At 51.4% G+C, this 20673-nt stretch overlaps 1 protein-coding gene across 3 annotated transcripts in view; it reads left to right on the top strand.

The window, feature by feature from the left end:
- The window catches only part of GRIK4 (glutamate ionotropic receptor kainate type subunit 4), a 425772-nt gene that overhangs the window by 246748 nt on the left and 158351 nt on the right, over positions 1 to 20673 (top strand). For 2 of the 3 annotated variants that reach the window (XM_053900361.1, XM_053900359.1), the window contains exons 4-6: positions 2484 to 2648; positions 14461 to 14558; positions 19023 to 19188. In XM_053900361.1, coding sequence (XP_053756336.1) covers positions 2484 to 2648; positions 14461 to 14558; positions 19023 to 19188 — 429 coding nt within the window. The remainder of the gene's footprint in view (positions 1 to 2483; positions 2649 to 14460; positions 14559 to 19022; positions 19189 to 20673) is intronic. The other variant, XM_053900360.1, reaches the window with a different exon arrangement.

Raw genomic sequence — 20673 nt, 5'->3', positions numbered from 1 at the left:
ATTTTATTTTATTTTAGTTTAGTTTAGTTTAGTTTATTTTAGTTTATTTTAGTTTATTTTAGTTTATTTTATTTTACTTTATTTTATATTATTGTGTTTTATTTTATTTTTTTAAATGTTTACTTATTTTTAAGAGAGAGAGAGCATGAGAAGGGTAGGGGCAGAGAGAGAGGAAGACAGAGGTTCTAAAGCAGGCTCTACACTGTTAGCCCCGAGCCCGATGCGGGGCTCGAACCCACAAGCTGTGACATCATGACCTGAGTGCCCCTTATTTTGTTTTTAATGGTGCGACTTTTTTTTTTCATATCGAGTCTTACGTGGAACCCCAAATATCCAAAACTGATGGGGAGGTGTGCTGGTTGAAGCTGGCGTGGGCTGGAGACCTCCATGTGGCCTCCCCCGCTGCTTCCTAATGGGACCCAGGGCCCTCCAAGGAACACCATTTGAAAATCATTTCTGTAGGTTGCCCTTCTTTTCTCTTCCCAGGGTCCTCCTCCTGGGCCAGCCCCGTACAATCGTTTAGATTTTTGCTTCCCAAGTAGTAGTCTCATCCTGGTCTCGCTTTTCTGAGGCCACCTGGGCAGGTTGTGGGTGTCTTCAGGCAGGTGGTGATCACGCCAGGTGTGTGAGGACTTTGCTACTTAATTCACGGAAGCCCACTTAAATGCCTACGTCTTTGGATGCACCTCCGTTGCCCAGTGTATGGCCCAACCTGTGTCAATGAATCTGATTTTCATCGTTCAACAAGGCAACGCGTATAAATACATCCACAAATGAGAAAAAAAAAAAGGCTTTGTAATATTCTGTGTCCTGGTTTTTGGTTTGGAAAATGGGTCACAGTAGGTATGGGAGCAGGATCCAGAGAAGACAGCATGGGACCTGGGTCTCTTCAGTCCACACCAGCCACAGAGATTCAAGGGCCACGAGTCGGTGAAATCTATTTGGCGTGATTCCCCGTGATGCTTTTCTGAGCCTTCAAACCTCTGAAAGATAAACTTCATATTTCTCCTTTTTTTTTTCTGTAACAGCTTTATTAAAATATAACTCAGATACCACACGATTCACCCACTAAAAGTATACGACTCAGTGGTTTTTAGTATAGTCACAGCATCATGCATCTATCACCATAATCAATTTTAGAACATTTTCATCACCCCGAAAAGAAACGTTGTGTGTGCATTAGCAATTACTCCCCCATGCCATCCAGCTTTTCCACCACTGCCGCCAAGCAACCACTAATCTACCTTCCACCTCTGTGGATTTACCTATTCTGGAAATTCCATATAAACGAATCATCCAATGTGCAGTATTTTGCGTCTGGCTTCTTTCACTTAGCATCATGCTCGCGAGGGTCATGCATGTTGTGGCATGTGTGAGAACTTCCTTCCTTTTTATTGTCACATACCGTTCCATTGCGTGGATATACCACATTTAGCTTATTCGCTCGTCAGTTGATGGGCATTTGGAGTTTTCCACTTTGGGGTTATTATGAATAGTGCTGCTCTGAGCATTCACATACGAGCTTTGTAGAGATGCTCGATTTTGTAACTTCCTCTGCCGAGAGAATGAACGATATCCCGAGCTCGATTTGTTGAGTGTTTATACCATGTGCCAGGTACTATGTTGAGCACTTTGCATACACTGTTCCCGTAATCTTCACAGAAGCCCAAGGACTGGGCGCTCTCCCCATTTTCCAAGTGAGGAAACTGAGGTCTCGTAGCTAATTCAGGATGGAGCTGGGATTCGAACCTAGGCCTCTGTGCTACCTGAATAGTACTTCCGGAAGTTGGGCAGCTATCGGTACCACCTCCCTCCAACCATTCCTATTAAGTCACGCCGATGAAATCCGTGTGATGTGTCACCCATGTACATTATCTTACTGAAGTCACACACCAACCCCTGGAGGTTCTCTTACTACTGTTAACATTCAGTGAGGAAAGGAAGTTCAGAGAAACTGCCTCGCTCACCGGCTGCCATGGTTCGTCAGTGTCTGAGCCGGGAGCACCCGGGTTCGGCAGGACCCTGACCCTGCTCCTTCGTGCCACAGCTCTCCCTCTCATGCCTGGCTTCCTTTAACCCTCTCATCTCAGGGAGAGTTTCGCAGAGGCCCAGAATGCCATTTTCACAGGACAGCCACCGTCTCCCTTCCTTTGCACACGCGGGCCGGTGTGCACATGTACATCCAAGCGTATCGCCACGCCTGGGTCTCAGGACCTCGTACACATTGGCCCCCGGGGCCCTGCTATGACGTGATGGGGTTCCTGAGGCAGAGATGCACATTAGAATTCATGGCTGCACCTGGCTACGAACCACGACCCTTAGCATGTAGAGAGCTGGCTTTGGGAATAGTTCCGAGGATGGCAGGGTGGAGGGGGACGCGGGGAGCTGCCTGGAAGAGGAAGGTGGCAGTGGGGGGAGACTGGAGAAAGAGGAGGGTGACGGGAGAGGGTACCAACTGTCTCCGTGTGGTTGCCTGCCCACAGCTGCTATCTTGGATGACCCCATGGAGTGCAGCAGAGGGGAGCGGCTCTCCATCACCCTGGCCAAGAACCGCATCAACCGCGCTCCTGAAAGGCTGGGCAAGGCCAAGGTCGAAGTGGACATCTTTGAGCTTCTCAGAGACAGCGAGTACGAGACTGCAGAAACCAGTACGTAGAATGGGCAGGGCTGCCCTCTGCTTTCCTTGCTGGCAGAGGAGGGGCTGATAGTGTGAGCTGTACCCCACACCAGGCCTGCGATCAGCCATTCCCAAGAGAGGGAGAGAAACATGCACCAGGAGGCCCCACAGGGCTTAGTCTGGATGAGGTCCCCAGGTTTCGTTGCCAGTTATGTGTGGAGTAGAATTAAGACAGGATACTCATTCGTGCATTCACCCACCCATTCATTCCTTCATATATTGATTCATCCAACTCCTGGACGTATCGTGCGCAAACCGCTGAACGAAACCTTGTGTGTGATTAAGAGAGGTATGGCCAGCCCAGGGCCAGCTTAATCCAGGCACATCTGATCACCCGTCTTGCAATTTTGTGGTGAGGGCAGCACCGTGGGACTTGGGATGGAGTTTGGCTGTTGTGTGGGTGACCTTGGACAAGTTACTTTTCCCGTTTAACTCAGTTTCTTCATCTGCAAAATGTGAGTGCTAGCCTCTACTTTGCAAATCTTGCAGGTTGGTGTGAGATTTAAATCACTTAAAATAACACACGACCCTCTGCAACAGGTCGCTCGAGTCACATGCGTGGAGCCCCTACTATGTGCTAGGCACTGATTTTGACGCTACTACCCCGAGAGCTAGGTGTTATTGGCCCCACTTTATAAGAGAAACAGAGGCTCAACGTTGAGTATCTTAACGTTGAATATCTTGCCCATCCACAGAGCTAGCTGAGGGCTGAGCGGGTCTGGAAGCCTGCATTCACGTGGTCACCCTGCAAGGCTGGCACCTGGTCTGCTATGCCCTCCCTGGAATTCTCTGGTGTGTTGCTGGTATCCCTTTGACGACTTTACAGGATGAGCTTCCCACTCGGTGCGCTGGTGCTCGTAGCTGAGCTGGAAATGAACAACCCCAGTGCAGAGGGAAGGAGAGGAGCCTCTCAGCCCAGAGAGGTGATAACGTCTCTTCCCCAAGACTTTGCCCCGTCTCCTCCCTTTGTAACACACGTCAGCCTTTGGTTACGCTCACTGGCAAAACCAGACTAAAATAAAAGAGCCACCCGCTCAGGTGTACATGTGAGACAACTGGTCTTCTGTGTGTGGACTCAGCACTGCTCTGATCTGGACCATTAGTGTTGCAAGAGAAGAGACACATCACACTGGCCCACGTGTGGTAGGGAGGACGTTGTGTGGCTCCGGAGAGGGCAGGAAGGGAAGAAGCCTAGGATCTTTGTCTCATAGCTCCTTTATGGCTCTTGTGATATCGAATCTGTGCTGTTCCCTCTCTGGCTTATTGCTTTCCCTGGCTCATTCATCATGCACCTGTTCCATAATGGCCATGCAGGCCCAATGTCTATTTATTCAGGAAACTTTTAGTGAGCATTTACTCTATTTCAGGCATGATTCGGAATATCATGCATTGGGAACGATGCAGAAAACAAGGTAGACACGGTCCCTGCCATCAGGGGTTTACAGTCTCTGCTCAGCGTGCACGTCAGTGGCAACTTCCCTCGGCACCTCTTGGTTTGAATTTGCAAGGTAGAGGATCTGATGGGTCCAGCTCATCTTGCCATGGCAGATGTCACAAGTCACAGGTGTTGGCCAGATGGCCTGATAACGACCCTTGGGGAGAGTCAACACTCTTAGGGACCATACAGAACAGGACTGTTGAGTCCAACAGGATCTATTGACACAGATTCCTGTGGACAGGGGAATGAGGGAACAGGTACCGGAAATAGTCCTTCGCTTATTCACTAGGTCAGTCAATAAATATTTAGTGAGTGCCTCTTGGACTCTCTTCTCGGCAATGGGGATCCAGCAAGGAGCAGATGGAAATCCTAGCTGTCAAAGAGATGAAATTCTAGTACAATGAAAGGAAGATTCCAAATGTCTACACCTTCTGAATGAAATCAGAAATACCAGCAACGTCTTGTGAGATCTCCTAGTCCAGTCTGTCGTGGATCTTTGTCTAGGAGGTTGGGTCCCAGACAAGGATCTAGGTTCCTAAATAGCTTTGCGGCACGTACTTTGAAAAGCCAACTCCTCCCTCCTTCCCTTTGGTTTCTTGGGGCAGAACAGAGAGCACAGATTGCCAGTTGTGGTTGGGGGTCATTAGCAGATGTAAATTTCCTCTCCCAGTGACCCATGCAGCCTGTCTTAGTAAAGTCAATACATCTAAAATATTTAGCCAGATGAATCAGGGGAATGAAGGAAACGGATACTTTTATTCCACGTTACAGAGCTTTGGGGCGTCTTTTTCATGCCCTTCTTTTAGGCGCAAGTATTTTATTAGCTAGTAACCCATGGTTCAGCTTTTACATCTCACTGTGTTTGAGGCATGATTAGCATTCGTTAGAAACAGGGTTTCTGGATCTTTCTACCCCAAAGGCCTTTCATCTGAAGCCAGAGCTGCTTCCCCACAATGGATTTTAAACACCACCCAGATAGTTCATAGGAATGTTCCAGCCCAGCTGTTTCCCTCCCGAAGTAAGGGAGAGAACAGGCGGTTGGGTTAGTGCTCTCGGCTGATTCCAGGCAGGGACTGGACTTCAGTGGCCGTGTTGGGGGAAGGAGATAGGAGGGAGATGGGGTCCCCGGATCAAGGAGGGACGGTAGATCTGCAATCCCTACGTTGGGGAGTCTGTGTTATAAAGAGTGAAACATGGATATTAGAATCAGACCGGTCAGTTTTAAATCCTGGCTCTACTGTTTATTAGCTGTGTGTGCATAGGATGTACTATAGTTTCCTTGTTTTTTTGTGGTTTTTTTTTTTTTTAAGTTTATTTTGAGAGAGAACATGAGCCGGGGAAGGACAGAGAGAGAGAGGGAGAAGAGGAGAATCCCCAGCAGGCACCGCAATGATGTGGGGCTCAAACTCATAAACCAGGAAATCATCACCTGAGTAGAAATCAAGAGTCAGATGCTTAACTGCCTGAACCACCCAGTCACCTCTACAGTTTCCTCGTTTGTAAAATGAGGGTGATGGTAATATCACCTCCTAGGGTCGCTCAGGGCACAGCATGAGTCGGTGGAGGTGAGATGTTTAGTACCCTGCGTGTTACTGGTACTCGGTAAACGGCCCCTGTGGACTTTGTTGTTGGCTTTCTTTCCTCGTCTCCTTTGAGCAGGCTTCCTTCCTGTCTCATCATCCTCTCCCTCTCTCCTGTGTTCAGACTCCAGCCACCTGGAGGTGACAGCACCGTCTGCCTCCCAGCTCTTCTCGAGTGGCCTGTCTTAATGTCAGCACGCCTCACGGGGCGTCCGCCGTAACTGGACATTCCCTTTCCCTTTCCAGTTTTCCGGACTTGATGCACCTGACAGCGTGGAGCCTTTGGAAGTTGTGACGGGCCACCCAAAGCCAGCTGCTGCTCAGTGTCATGGGCTGTGTTTTCCCCAGGCTGGTGGCCCAGGGCTAATTTGCATGATTAACTTAAAACTATCTGAGTCAGTCTGGGGCCCTGAGCAATGCCCCCAGACTCACACCTGTCACCCACGGCCAGGAGCTCTGTTCCAAGGGGACGAAGGAGACGCCAGCGGTTCTTGGTTGTGGAAAGCAGAGGCCAGCTCTAAGTTTGCGGTAGCAATCCAGCAACGTACCATGCTGTCCACTTTCATTAGCAGTAGGTGGGTTTCAGAAAGTTCTGGATAGATCACGCTTTAATGAATTATGTTCAGGGCGGGACTATCCGTCGAGGAGAACAACGACTCTTTCAAGAATCTAAGATCTCAAAGTGTCAAGAAACCGAAGATGCTGACGTCCAGGGTTCCACTTCCTCATCTGATGGTTGAAAACCAGGCTGGGAGATGGGAAGGACCAGACGGGGCATTAATTAACAACAACCCCAGACGCTGGAAAGTTACAAGTGCAAAATCACCTCCTCTTGTCTCTGGTTCACTTAGATTTTCAGATAGTGGGCTTATTTAAAGTGAGGGTCGCCCGTAAGGCTTCCTCAAGCCCACGTGGGGTTCCCTTCACCCCTGCCCTGTCACTGTCATTGCCTCGGGCTTCTTGATGTTTGGCTTCCCCACTTCCTCCGCGCAGCCCGCAGATCTGAAATGAGAGGGATGGACGAGACCTGCTAGGTCATCTCTTTCCCGCCTGGCCCTTTCCCTCCCTGCTTCTGTATCTTATCTGCACCTTATCAGCCTTTCTCGTGCAGGGAGGTTCCCACAGGCCTTGCCCGGCTCTGTTCCACAGATCAGCGCGTCTCCCGCGGCTGCTGTATCTGAGCTTAACTGAGCGCCCGCCCCCTTATCACCCAGACGCCCGGAGGCACTGTCCCTGCTGCTGCCAGAGCCAGTTTGAAGTTTAATTTACTGCAGAGCCAGAAGCAGGGGCCTCCCTGTCAACCCCTCGCCTCTGCCTTGGCTTGTCTCTGTGAGGCCAAGCGTGCTATCAGCTGTCCACACTGTTTCCCCTGGAGACCCAGAGGCGCACTGGTTATCCGGCCCCACGCGGCCCCTGTGCCCACGGAGAGGAGCACGGCGTGGGGTGCTCGGGCCGCAGGGTTTTGCCCTTCCTCCATGAGCTCCCGAGCGCCTCACAGGCTCCAGCGGCATGACCTCGGGTGATGCAAAGCTGCCTCCAGTAAGTGAGGGCAAGCGTTCCTCCCATCAGTTCAGTAGACCAAATCCAAGTCCGGTCAGGGGAGAAAGTGAGAAGCCAAGAGAAAGTCTTATGAACGGCGATGAGTCACTCAACAAACATCCCTCGCTGCCCCCTCTCTGAGCTCCCCACATCCCATGTGTGTAATGTGGACTCAGAAACGCATTGAAATCATTTGGTCCAACCTCCTCATGGCTGGGGGGCAGGTGGGGAGACGGAGGCTCACAGTCTTTCCCAGGAGGCAGTTAAAACCCAGAAACGTCTGAAACGTGACATAAAGTTCAGTAGCTGTGCCGCGTGGCTCAGACGTGGGCAGAGGGCGGGTGGAAATACCTAGTGTTTAGCTGCAGCTGGTGGTCAGATCGTGCCTCTGGGCTGGACTTGGGAATGTTTGGCGGGCAAAGAGAAGAGAAGGCACCCATGCGGACTGCGGGGTGGCACGGGCCAGCGCTCGAGGCAGGAAGCCACACTGGCTGGGGGCACAGTGACAGTTGGGCGTGGCTAAAGCAGAGAGTTTCTGTGGGGCAGTGGTGAGGGCCGGGGTTGGAGAGCGGTGTAGACTCGGGGTCAGGGTCTGGAGTCGGACGGGCCAGGATCCTAATCCTGGGCTCTGCCAGCACCTTGGGCTTAGCTCCTGTGCCTCAGATTCCTCGCCTATAGAATGAGGATAATAAAAGTTCTTACTTTAAGAGGGGTTTTGTGTGTGTGTGTATGTGTGTGTGTGTGTGTGTATTAAATGAGGCGATGGGCTGACAGGACTGAGAGCAGTGCCCAATATAGGGTGAACTCTCGATAAATTTTACGAAGCAGCAGCAGCAATACGAGTAGGAGTAGAAGGAGAATTCGTATACCAACTTCTCCCTTGCAGGGTGACTGTAAGAATACAGGGCGCCGGCCCGTCTGCCAGCCCGGTGCCTGGCACATGGAATGTCCCAGTAAATGGTGGTGCTGTTCAGGACCAGGCTGAGGGCTTTCAAGAGACGCCCTGGGTGGGGGGAGCCAGGGCACTTGAGTTCTCTGACCAGGGAGAACCCTCCCCCCACAGCGCAGGATGGTTCAGAGGCCTGGTGCTGTCACCGTCACATGCCCCCTTCATCGGCTCAGGGGTCGGCAAGGCCCCCCATTCAGCCCTTGTCCGCTCTCGGAGGGTTAAGGATGGAGCACACTCCCACAGGCTCTGGCACAGGCTGGTTCTTCCAGGGTGATGGAGGCCGTTGTTTGCTTTGCTCCGGGGCAGTCAGGCTTCGCTTTGCACTGGGTTTGCCGCGTAACCAGACCCAGAGACCCTGCCCTCCCGCCCGACTTGGGCTTTAGCATCGCGAGGTGTTTTGACCGGAAGGGGGCTCGGAGTTCTCCCAGCCCCCGCTGGTCCACCTCACTGTCAGCTCCCCGTGGCCAGGCCTGTTCACCAAGGGGCTCAGGGAGCCACTGAGTGACTCATCGAGTGCCAGGCTGTGAGTGAGGAGGACCCTGCCCCACCCAGGAAGCTGCCCCTGCCCTGGAGGGCCTTGTAATCAGCGATGCCTACATTTAACCCCTCTTACGCCGTCTGCATCACAGACAGACCCTTCCTCTCCCTGTAAAGAGTCAAGAGAAGGACTCGGGGTCAAGGCCAGAACTGGCATCTTGAGGGGAAGAACCACCCCATTCCCCCCTTACAACACCCCATCATGGTCTTTTATTCCAGCAGCTTCTCTGACCCTGGTCTTCCGATGCCTCTCTGCTGGCTGGGAAACTTTGTTGCCATGGCAATGTCATTCACGTCTCCATTCCCTCTCTTCCCTGCCCCCCTGGGAGGCAGAGGTAAGGTGCACCTCCCTCCCCAGCGGTCCCTCTCACAAACTGCCCAGGGCTGTCATGCAGCTGGCCCGGGCCCATCGAGTCAGCTTTCCAGAGGTTTCAGAGCTGAGGCCCTTTATAAAGTTTCCATTTTTCTTGAGCAAGGCATCCTTCGTAAGGAACGAAAGAACGATTCCCAGACCCCAGGAGGTCCCCAGGCCATGGGGATTATTGGATCATTTTGGATCATTTCAATTCAGTTGAGCAAACATCTTTTGAAGAGTTCCTTTTTGTCAGAACCGAACTAATGTGACCCAAGCCCTCAAGGGATTCCCAGTCTATTGTGGGAGATGGACAATGGATGGTCGGAACGGCACAGGTCCACAGACCTCTAAGGCTGGATGTTTTTAGAATCTAGAACTTTCCAGCTACGGGAAAAGTCATGAGGTGCACGCACCATGCATCAAGTAACCTCTCTAGCGGGGCTTCGGGCAGAACCCCAGACTCAAATAAATGCATACTTACGTTCAAATATTCGCATACTATAAATAACCTCACATCTGTCTGTTTCGATCAGATTTTGCCACCAAATGAGCTTGATGAAAACCATCCAGTTTCAGAGCCTTTCGGATTTTTGGAATTGGGAATAAGGGATTGTAGCCTTCTAAAAGAATTTATTTTTAGGAGAAGCTTCTCTCTATTGAGGCCCAACATAATGAACCAGCTTGGGGCAGAAGCTGGCCAGGAATTCAGAGAACAGGGAAGGATCTGTCTCAGCAGCTCCAGGGCAGGACTGACTCAGAGCCACAGTGTGATGTGGTAGAAGGAGGGGGAAGTGTGTTCTTGCCTGGGGGCAAGGTCTGAGCTGGGCACTGGAGGATCAGTAGGAGTTTGCCAAGCCGAAGGGCAAGAGAGGGCCTAGACCACGGTCACCTGGGGGCGCGAATAGTGCTAATGGACTCCCTCTCAGAAAAGTGTTTTTAAATGAATAAGATAGAAAGGATGACCAAGGAAACCAGTTATATGGCAATGAGTTAAAAATATTTGTATAACGATACATTAACAAATGTGCTTCTTCATTAAGGTATTAAATGGCCACACCTAGCAACAGGTGCAACTGCTGGCCTGATTTTGAAATAATGATATAAATGTTATCTTGAGATTATCTGAAGCACTGCAACGTGGCAGGAAAAGATTTGGGGTGTCCGTTGGTGACAAAGTCACACGTACTGTTGAGATACCGTGGTTGTCGCCTATGTTCACAATTGAAGGAAATGCCAAGTTTTACTTAGGAGAGAAATTAATGATGTCGTTTTCCCCCCGCAAAGTGTTCACAGACCACTGACTTCTACCCCCCAGATCTGAGGCAGCAGGTTAAGAATCCCAGGTCCGGTCAGGGAGAACTTTCCTACTCGAGTAGGAAAATTGGAAGTATGTTCCTGGTGGGCTGGTGTGGAATAGTCAGTTGTGCGATGGGAGGAAGGGCTGGGAAGGTAGTATCCTTTTTTTTTTTTTTTTTTTTTTTAATGTTTATTTCTGAGAGACAGAGTGTGAGCAGGAAAGGGGCAGAGAGAGAGGGAGACACAGAATCCCAAGCAGGCTCCAGGCTCTGAGCTGTCAGCACAGAGCCTGATGTGGGGCTCGAACTCACAACCTGAGATCGTGACCTGAGCCGAAGTCGGACGCTTAACCGCCTGAGCCACGCAGGCGCCCCAGGAAAGGTAGTATCTTGAGGAAATCACACACATTTGAATTTTACTTCCTCCTTGGAAGAAACTTTTTTTTTTTATGCCTTCTGTATTTTATAATGACATGTTATAAAATGTGTAGATGCTCATTATAGAAAGTACCAGAAAAGAAGAGGGGGAAGAAAATCATGCAACGTCGAACTGGCCTAAGTGATCCCCGTTAACGTCCCAGTTAATCACCGTGGGACGGTGGGAGGCTGCAGGGTGCCAAGGTGAAGGTGCCGACCTGGGTTCAGGGACTGAGGGTGTGAATCCCGACTCTGCCCTTTAATTTTTCTGTCCCACTCTCTCATCTGTAAAATGAAGTTGACAGTCATAGTTCCTATCTCATCGGGTCGTTATGAGAATTAAATACGTCCGTTCATATAAAGTGCATAATTAGCTCTCAGTAAATGCGGGCTTTTATAACATCTTCTTACAGTTGTTCCTGAGCGCCTGTTTTTTGTATTTGCTTGGTTGTAGCCTTCATGTGGATATATGTATAATTTCATATCCTGCTTCTTTCTCTTAATATTATTTCATAAATATTTTTAATACTGTCATAAACTGTTCCTAAGCATTTTAAATATCTAAATAATACTCCATGTGGGTATATGACCGACATTTAAGGTAAGTGTTCCCTTATGACTGGACCTGTAGCTTATTTCCAGTTTTCCATGGAAAGTGTTGAGCAGGCAGCAGGGTGGTTCAGCAACTATTTATTGAGCACATAACTATGAAGCACAGGCCCTGTGTTAAGTATGGAGGAGACAGAGGTAAATAAGACAGGCTTTCCTCTCTGCCATGGACATGATGGGTGCGTGATACCAGAGCGAAGTCCCCGTGGCAATGTCTGGCAGGTGGTTGGAACTTGACCTTTAACCCAGGACATAGGTCGGAGTACGGGATCACCTGGGCAGGGAGGAGAGTAGAGGTCAAGGCAAGGGTGAGATTGCCCGGGGAGAGGGAGGCACAGATCAAACCTGGATTTAGCAGGTGGAGAAAGGAAGAGGAATCAGCAAAGGAAGTGAAGAAGACTGACCAGAATCAGGGTTGGACGGTTATGAAATTCAAAAGAACACAGCAGTCAGCCGCATCAGGTGCTGCAGAAAGAGAATGGGATGGGAAAACTGCTAAGAGGTCACTGGTGACCTCGGGAAGCAGATTCAGTAGAAAGAGATGGGATGGGGGTCTGGACCGGAGGGGTGGGTAGGGAGGGGTGGGGTGGCTGCAGGGAGCTGGGGGGGGCTTCGAGATAGCCAAATGGGCACCGGACAGGATGGGGTCAACACCCTTGAATTCCGGTGCTGGCTCTGACCTTTGTTAGGTGCCTGACTCCTCTAAGGAGGAGTCACTGAACATCCCTCGGGTGGTGTTTCCTTATCGGTAAAATCAGGAACTAAGACGCACTAAGGTGCAGGAGTCTGACGGCCGACGAACTTAGAGCGTCTAGTGGCCAGTAAGAGTTAAGCTGGCTGAGATCACATGGCCTAACTTACATGCCAACTGCTTTAACTTGGAAAAGCAGTCTTCAGAGATGAAGCCGGCTTGTGGCTACTTTGTCACTGGGAATGTTTCGGGCACAGTACAGATGAGCTCCGCTCGGGTACCCACGGCCCGCAGCTGAGATGCCCGGTGTGGCGGGATCCCTGCGTGAGCCTCAGGCTGGGAGGACAGCCTGTGGTTTGTGTGTGAAACGGCAACACTGGGATTTGGACTCTGGTGCTCCCCCCGTGAGGGCCCCTGAGGGCCATCACGTGGCTGTGTGGACCAATGTTTAGGACCCCACCCTAGGAGAAAGAACATCTAGGTTGCAGGTGTGGCTTTGCAGCCGCCTCCCCAGTAAGGAACCTTGGACTGATCCCTTAACCTCAGTTTACTGGCCTTGGAAATGGCTCAGCCTGCCTCTTGACGTGAGTAGGAAGAAAATGTGTCCAGAGTCAAGTTTCGAGTTGTGCAGTGAAGAATGCCTTGCAGGGTGTCCGGGAACCTCAGTGCATATTCCAGCGGGCGACTCTTGGGTTCTGATACCACGGTCAGGTTCTCTCTGTCACCTCCTTTTTCTCCCATCCTTTGGTGCTCCGTCTGTAGCGTTTTAAAATCTGAGATTCTCTCCTGCTCTTCTGATTGCATAGTCATCCATCCCTCCACTCATTCGTTCAATGACTGTGAGCTGGGCACCTAGAAAACCTTGTGCTGGACACCGAGGAGGTGAGAAGCGGGGTCTTAGAGACAAGTATGGCTCAGCTGCTGCCCTTACAGGGTTTGAAATCTAGTGAGAGCAGAAAGACATCTAAGCAACAAGCTGAATTCGGCACATTTACAAGCGTCTCAGTACAGAGGGATCCACGAGGGGCCTCAGGGGCCCTGGGGGAGATGGGGAAGATTAATTCCACACAAAGGAGCCGGGGAAGGCGCAAGGAGGAGGGCATTTGAGGTGCTCTTTGACAGGGTGAGTGTCCAGAGTAGAGGAAGGAAGGGCTCCTTCTCCGTGGGGAAGCCCAAGATCACAAAGGGCCCAATACACTCAGGGAAGCAGGTGCACCAAGCTGGGGTCTAGGTGAGCAAGAGTGACAGGGGATGCCATCGAGACATGAGACTCCTCCTTGCCTCTCTCTCTCTCTCTCTCTCTCTCTCCCTCTTGTTTTCTCTTTCTGCTTATCTCCCTCCTGCTCCCTTGGCTTTAGCTGAGTCTTATTTCTTCTCTCTGTATCCTCTCTACCACCCTTTGTCCCACTGCTTGTCTGCCTTTCTTCCTCCCCTTCCTCTTTAAATTTTTTTTTATTTATTTTTGAGACAGAGAGAGACAGAGCATGAATGGGGGAGGGTCACAGAGAGAGGGAGACACAGAATCCGAAACAGGCTCCAGGCTCTGAGCAGTCAGCACAGAGCCCGACGCAGGGCTCAAACTCACGGACCGTGAGATCGTGACCTGGCTGAAGTCTGACGCTTAACCGACCAAGCCACCCAGGCGCCCCTCCCCTTCCTCTTTATTTATTTATTTATTTTTTAAAAATTTTTAACGTTTATTTATTTTTGAGACAGAGAGAGACAGAGCATGAATGGGGGAGGGTCAGAGAGAGGGAGACACAGAATCCGAAACAGGCTCCGGGCTCTGAGCTGTCAGCACAGGGGCCCGATGCGGGGCTCAAACTCACGGACCGCGAGATCGTGACCTGAGCCGAAGTCGGCGCTCAACCGACTGAGCCACCCAGGCGCCCCTCCCCTTCCTCTTTAGATTTGAGGGGCTGACAGACTGCACGGCAGGTGACCGTTCTGTGAGCTGGGCCCTCAGCCCCCAAGGCAGCCATGCTGAGGCTCCCAGCACCCTCGCTGCAGGTCTGGCAGGATGGAATCCGCAGGTTTCCGCCGTTAGCCCCCGTCCTTCAGTGACAGCCAAGACAATTTACACACCCTGTTGGCTGTGGCCGTATGTTGTCATAACCTGGGTCATTTCCTCATTTAATACCTTCCATAAACTCCAATAAAGCTGTCCTGGAGCCCCATAGTCCAGAAGAGGAGAGGCACCGAGTTTGGAAAGGTGGGAGGAGGCTGGGGGGAGAGTGGCGGAAGGTGAGGGTCCTGCAGGTGAAGGTTGGGCATGAGCCTGAACCCCAGGCAGGGGAGCCGGCCCCCATCCCGCCTGATGAGTGCCTTGTTTCCTTTCCTGCTGCCCACGCTCCGTCCTGTTGCTGGCCGCAGTGTGTCAGATCCTCCCCAAGGGGGTGGTCGCCGTCCTGGGACCCTCCTCCAGTCCGGCCTCCAGCTCTATCATCAGCAACATCTGTGGGGAGAAGGAGGTGAGTGCTACGCCAGCCCGGGGACTGTCTCCGGGCTGGCAACCTGTGCCCTGGGCCCAAAGATGTCATGGATTCTCAAGGTCTGGAGGAGCCCATTGGGGCCTGGTTGGTGTTTACCAACAACGGCAACATCAAAACAGTGAAAAGAAGTGGTCCTTTGTTGGGTACTTACTTTTCTCCAGGCTGTTTGGGTGGAGGGGACACGGAGGGGAGATTTCACAACAGGACTTTTAAACTGAGCTGCTCTGGGTCTTTGCGTCCGGGGCGGGGCGTTGCGGGGGTGGGGGGGGGGTGCCTTGGAGGTGATGGGTGGAGGGAGAGGCTGTGGACACCAAGAAGACAGAAGTCTGAGCTCCCCAGGAATTGCTTCATGATTCTGTTTAGATACGGCGATTCTGGCAAAGAATGCCTTTGCGGGGGAGGCACTGCTACATTTTATTGCTAAAATAAAGTTTGAAACTCTTGCTGTCTAAGTTCTCTAGGAAAAGGTTGTCTTTGGTTTTCTTCCCCATTCACCAATTCCAGTGTTTACTTCTTCAATCAGTGAATTCTTCCTCAGGTGTCACCTCGAACTTGAGCTTCCGTCGTTTCAGTGTTGAGATCATTTCCACTGGTTCCAGTTCCATAGGGGATAAAGACAGTTGGGGATGAGTTTCTGAGTAATAGCCTGCTCTCTGTTCCATCAACTCTCTCCCTCCTTTTCCCCTGGAGAAAACGAACTCGAAACTTTGTTGTTTCGCTTATTGCTGGAACCCTTCCTAGTTTCTCCAGGAATCTGTCAGTCTTCCCTTTCACATACATCCCTGGGAGACAGTGGCAAAGTACCCCCTCAGCCCTTCTCTGCCCCGAAGAGCCTTCTAGCCAGGGTCCTTCGAGAACAGACAGAGCTCAGTGACGGGAGGTGCAAGGTCAGGAGCCGGGGAGAGGGCAGGGCAGAGGGACAGAGGAAGGAAGGATCAGTCTTGCACCTTTTCTGGGGCCTGGAGGCTCAGCCTTCCAGGAGCAGTAGCTTTGGGAGGATCTGATTCTAGAAATAGGAGAAAACCCACCACGGGACAGATACTGCCTCAGCAAGCCGCCCCTGCTGCCTATCCTCCATCCTCTGGAGCCTAACCCCCTCCCCCCGGTCCCCTGGAGCCTACCACCACCCCCCTACTGTCCCCTGGAGCCTATGCCCTTAATGTCACCCACTTTTCTCACAGTCAGAAGAACGCCCGCCGAATCCCTGAGTCTTTGCCCAGATATCTATCTTGCCTCTTCATGAACCCACTCTCAGAATTGTTACCTGCACTTTATTTTTTTATTAATTTTTTAAATTTAGTTTTGAGAGAGAGCATGTACAAGCGGGGGAGGTGCAGAGAGAGAGTGGGACAGAGGATCCAAAGCGGGCTCCACGCTGACAGCAGAGGGCCCGATGTGGGGCTCCAACTCGCAAGTTCCACGATCATGACCTGAGCCGAAGTTGGACGCTTAACCGACTGAGCCACCCAGGCGCCCCGTTACCTGCACTTTAAAGTGTTTTGCCGTCCTAGCTCTAGTCCTGTGGCTGGTCTTGTCCCCCCACCCCCGCCTCCCCAGCCCTGGGCCACTGCCCTATAGGCTAAGCCCCCTGAGCCTTCTTGCCACAGGCCAGGTCTCTGCGGAGAGCTCCCCATCCCTACCCCCTCAGATGTCCTGAAAGATGACTCTTGACTCATCCTAGGCCAAAAAAGGTGCTTCTGTCTTCACTGCATTCCCCCGCCACCCCTGTACTCAGCGCCCCCCCCCCCCCATCTGACAGGCCTTGGCCCCAGGAAGTTAGAGCTGATGTTTAATTTAAATCTTTCTTGCCGTGCTCCAAGAAACAGCTCAGATCTCTGGCAGGCTGTTATTCCAGCAGTCCCTGTGATCTTCACCAAGTGAGGTTGCCAAGACTTCAGCTCCCCGTTTCCTCTTTTCTCCTCTCACCCCCCTCCCCATCACACTGCCTCACTGTCCCTTACAGTCACCCCCCAGCCCCCACTCCAAAACGGCCTCCTCGTGGGGTTCAGTGGATTTTTTTTTTCCCTCCGCTAACACATATCCCTTAACCCTGTTTGGCATTTCAGGCCAGGGGCAGAGACCCTGATTTATAACCGTGTTCCCCACCCTGCCACCCTGGCCCCTGTGCCACTGACCAGCCAGACAGGTTGTGCTGCCCAGGGAACAGCCAGCCGGTTACCCCTCCTTTGTCTGGTCATGTCCCTTCCAGAGCATCCTTTCCTTTCCATTCAGATTACGCATTTCTTTTCATATTTTATGAGGCTGAACTGCCTCACACTGATTCCCCTCCGCTCCAGGGAAAAGAAATGGAGTTCTCACCGAGGAGTTCGCTTTCTGCCTCACCTCTCCTTCCCCCACACACCTCCACGATGACTTGCTGGGATGCATTTGCAATTGCAAATTGATTACGGATTGATCTTTGTCCTAGAGAGAGAATCAGCTGGATTGGCCCGGGCCATCCCTGCCTGGGCCCATCAGAGCAGCTGGCTGGTTTTCCAGCCGCCTGCAAGATGGCCGGGCTGTGCGGGAGACTTCCCACCCGACTCCACTTCCTGGGGAGGCCCCTCCAGCCTCACCCCTGCACGGAAGAGTTTCAAGAGCTTTTTCAGGAGCCCCTAGATTTGGGGAGAAAAGGGGAAGGGAAGCAAGTAGGCATTACTGGAACGCTTACTACATGTTAGGTACTGGGCCATTGTGTCCTTCATACACAGGCTCTCATTTCCTCCTCCCCAAAATCCTCATTTGTCCTTCACTTTCCTGAATATCTGGAATATTTTTCCTGATCCATCTCTAGGGTCTGTGGATTCAAGGGTGTCTCTAAGGTTACACTCTGTTGGGGGTGAGTTAGCTGGAACCGCGTAGGCTGGGTGGCCACACAGGAAGCGGCTAGCCAGCCTGGCCACCCTGCCCCTGCCTGGCCTTGGCCTCCATCTTGCTCCTTGGTGAACGGTTTCTCCTTTTAAGGTGCATTTGTTCTTTTTAGATTGTATGGGATGCAAAATACAAGCTGGGAAGAAGGACCCCTTGTGACACCCCTTAGATCCACCTCACTCTTCTGAGTCTTGTCTCATAACTCGCCAGGGTTTCTCCAGGTGTGCATTTTTCAGTCTCTGCTAGAAAATATTGGGTGCCCTCTCTGTGGTTCAAGGGCTAATCCTAGTTGAATTCAAGAGTTTCCTGATTTCTGCTAAATCTTCGCTCTCTCCTGCCCCCAGTCTCAGAGGAGCTCTGGTCTCTGGCTGACCTCTCCCAGAATCTTAAAAGGACAAGGTAGCAGACCCCTATAAACACCGTCTCAACATTATCCCAGACTTCGGACTGGCCCAGGCAAAGAAAACGTCTGCAGTCATTTCTGAATAATCCACTCTAGGAGCCGGTGAACTCACCACCAGGAAGTCCTTTCTGCTGTCTACCCCCAGTCCTGCTTGCTTTAACATCATTCCAAACCATGCTGGCTGTACCTTGGCCCTCCCATAGTGCACTGGTCCTAAGGAAGGACAGGGGTTGAGGTTTCCTGAGTCCATCTCTGATAGACACAAGTAGCCTTCAGCTCTCCTGGCTCTGGCTACCAGGGATGAGGGTGACAAAACCAAATCAAGGTGGATGGCAGCTTATTACGCTTTAACTTTCCTATTACCCACCCAATAGCCTAAGCTGCCAATAAAGCAGCATCACAGCCTGTTAATATCTCTTCCCGGGAGAAGAGAGGCAGCAGGCAGGGGCAGTGCCTGCCGGAAAGATCAGTAATAGACGCGGAGAGAAGCTGACACGGTCCTAATGAAGCCAGAGCAGGTTTTTATTTACCTGGCTCTGTTCAGAGGCTCTCTGGATGGCTCCTTAGCCTGCGGCAGGCGCTCCCTACTCCATGTGTATGTCTGTGGAGGCACCCGGTCCAGGCTGTCACATAGGAAGTTTGTTGGGAGCTGGTTTATACACTTGTCGGCCAGGCTGGTCTGATGGGACTCCTTGCTTAGTCCCCAGGGCAGTGTTTTTCTCTTTCTGTCGTCTCTGCTCTGATTTATTAACTACAAATAAAATATCATAAGGATTACGCCTCCCCGAGCCTTTTGTCTGGCTGCCTTGCAGTGGGCAGTTGTTCTGAGAATAAAGACCTATTGTTTTGGCCTCTCAGGGCCACAGACCCCAGCTCCAAGGCCCACAGTATGTTTATACGGGTCTCTGGTGGAAGGGGTTCTCATCCTGGGTGGTCCTGTTTTAAGCACTGTCAAGTACAACATCAAGGATGTCATCTTGTCTTCTTCCTCTGGTGAGGGTCCCGAATCCCGCAAGCTGCACCTCCACCGACGTGCGTCAAAGGTCTTCCGTAGACCTTCTTCTTACGCGGAAGAATCCACCGTCCACAGCCCCGCCTCACTCAGGCTTGCTGGCTTTTTCACTCATCCTGGATCCTCCCTGCTGCCTATTCTTTGCTCCTCCTCCCAGGTCCCCCATTTCAAAGTGGCCCCAGAGGAATTTATCAAGTTCCAGTCCCAGAGATTCACAACCCTGAACCTCCACCCCAGCAACACCGACATCAGCGTGGCTGTAGCTGGGATCCTGAACTTCTTCAACTGCACCACCGCCTGCCTCATCTGTGCCAAAGCAGAATGTAAGTTTCCCCAGCCGGGCTCCACCCCACACAGTCCTGGCTTGTGGATTTCAGCCTGATCGATTTGCCCCTGGCTGGGAGTAAGCCAGGTTGGGGAGGGCTCCCTCAGATGGCGGGGATGATTCCCATGTGTCCTTGGCTGTCTGTCTATATGGTGGCAGGGAGGGAGGGAGAGAGAGAGACATCCAGGAACACCCTTTGCCAGGCATGGGTGGAACAGAGAGAACTGGGTTACAGGGAGACTGGCCAACCTCCAAGCCTTTTTGCATCCACAGACTCAATTCCCACATTTTCAGCCTCATTGTTAAGGAGCTACAAAAAAGAGAGAGAGAGGGAAAATATAAAATTGGATGCATTTTGTACTTGATGGGTTGAAAAGCTTCTTCCCCTGGAGAGCGGGTTTTGCTGATGGAACGAGGTCCAAGGGCAATTCCTGATAAAGCATTTTTTTGCAAATGCAGGTTTTAGAAATACGGTGTCTCTGACTGTCAGACGATTTGTAACATAAATTTAGTGTTTATGAGATTTAGCTAATTTAAGCCAGCAAATCTGTGCATCTGTGTGCTTCCAGTGACAGCTGTGTACCCACATGTGGTCAGGCAGGTGCTGGCCACTACCTGCCCCTGGGGCCCAGTGCCCGAGCCCCAGGCATCTGTGTCCTGTGCACCTCGCCTATGTAGGCCTCACCCTGCAGGGCTGGGTGGGCTCTGTTGGCAAAGGTTTGTCACCTCCCATCGTGGCTCCTTTTTTTTTTTTTTATGGGTTCCCCGAACTGCTCTGCATGCTTAAGTCTTTTCTCTACCCTGAATCGCTACAGCATCTGTAAACAAAGGCCCTTTCCCTGTCAAGGGTCAAAACCACCTTCTTTACCAGGCACTTGCACGCCCCGGCCTCCCGGTGATGTGTATTCATTCCCTTATTCGCAGAAACACAGATGTATGATTTACTCGGTGCTACCCAAGAAACAAAGTAACAGTCCCAACCCTGTGTGCGTTCTATATAGTTTCTTTAATTATTACAAGGACCCAGTGGGTGTGGAGGTCTTGGAATTCCCCCACGTGGAAGGTAAATAAAACTCAAAATCCAGTTCCTCAGTCTCGTTGGCCACCTGTGGACAGTGCAAACACAGAACATGTCTGGCATCCCAGAGAGCTCTACCGGACAGCACTGCTTTAGACGAGAAGTGTTTTGTGGCCAAAATAAAAAACAAAAAGGAGAAACGTTTGGATAAACACTTCATTCTGTTTCCCCCTCATGGAGATTCACAGCACACATTAGCACGGATGCTCTGAGTTGTCCTGTGGCCAAAGCAACCACTTACCTCTTCCCTTCCAAATAGTTTTGACCATGAGTCCCAAAAGGCTGCTGATAGAAAAGCCCACCGGATGCTAGTAGTTGATAGAAGGGAGTTGGGCAACGTCGCATTCCACCAGCTGGCCCTCCTCGTACGGCATCCTCGAATCGCCGAATGGTGTCGCAAACTCA

Source organism: Panthera pardus, unplaced genomic scaffold (genome assembly GCF_024362965.1).
Source record: "Panthera pardus isolate Hobbes unplaced genomic scaffold, ASM2436296v1 HiC_scaffold_12, whole genome shotgun sequence".
In the NCBI taxonomy this organism is placed as follows: Eukaryota; Metazoa; Chordata; class Mammalia; order Carnivora; family Felidae; genus Panthera; species Panthera pardus.
The sequence above is the reverse complement of the archived record's forward strand: the minus strand, read 5'-3'. Positions and strand labels throughout refer to the sequence as shown.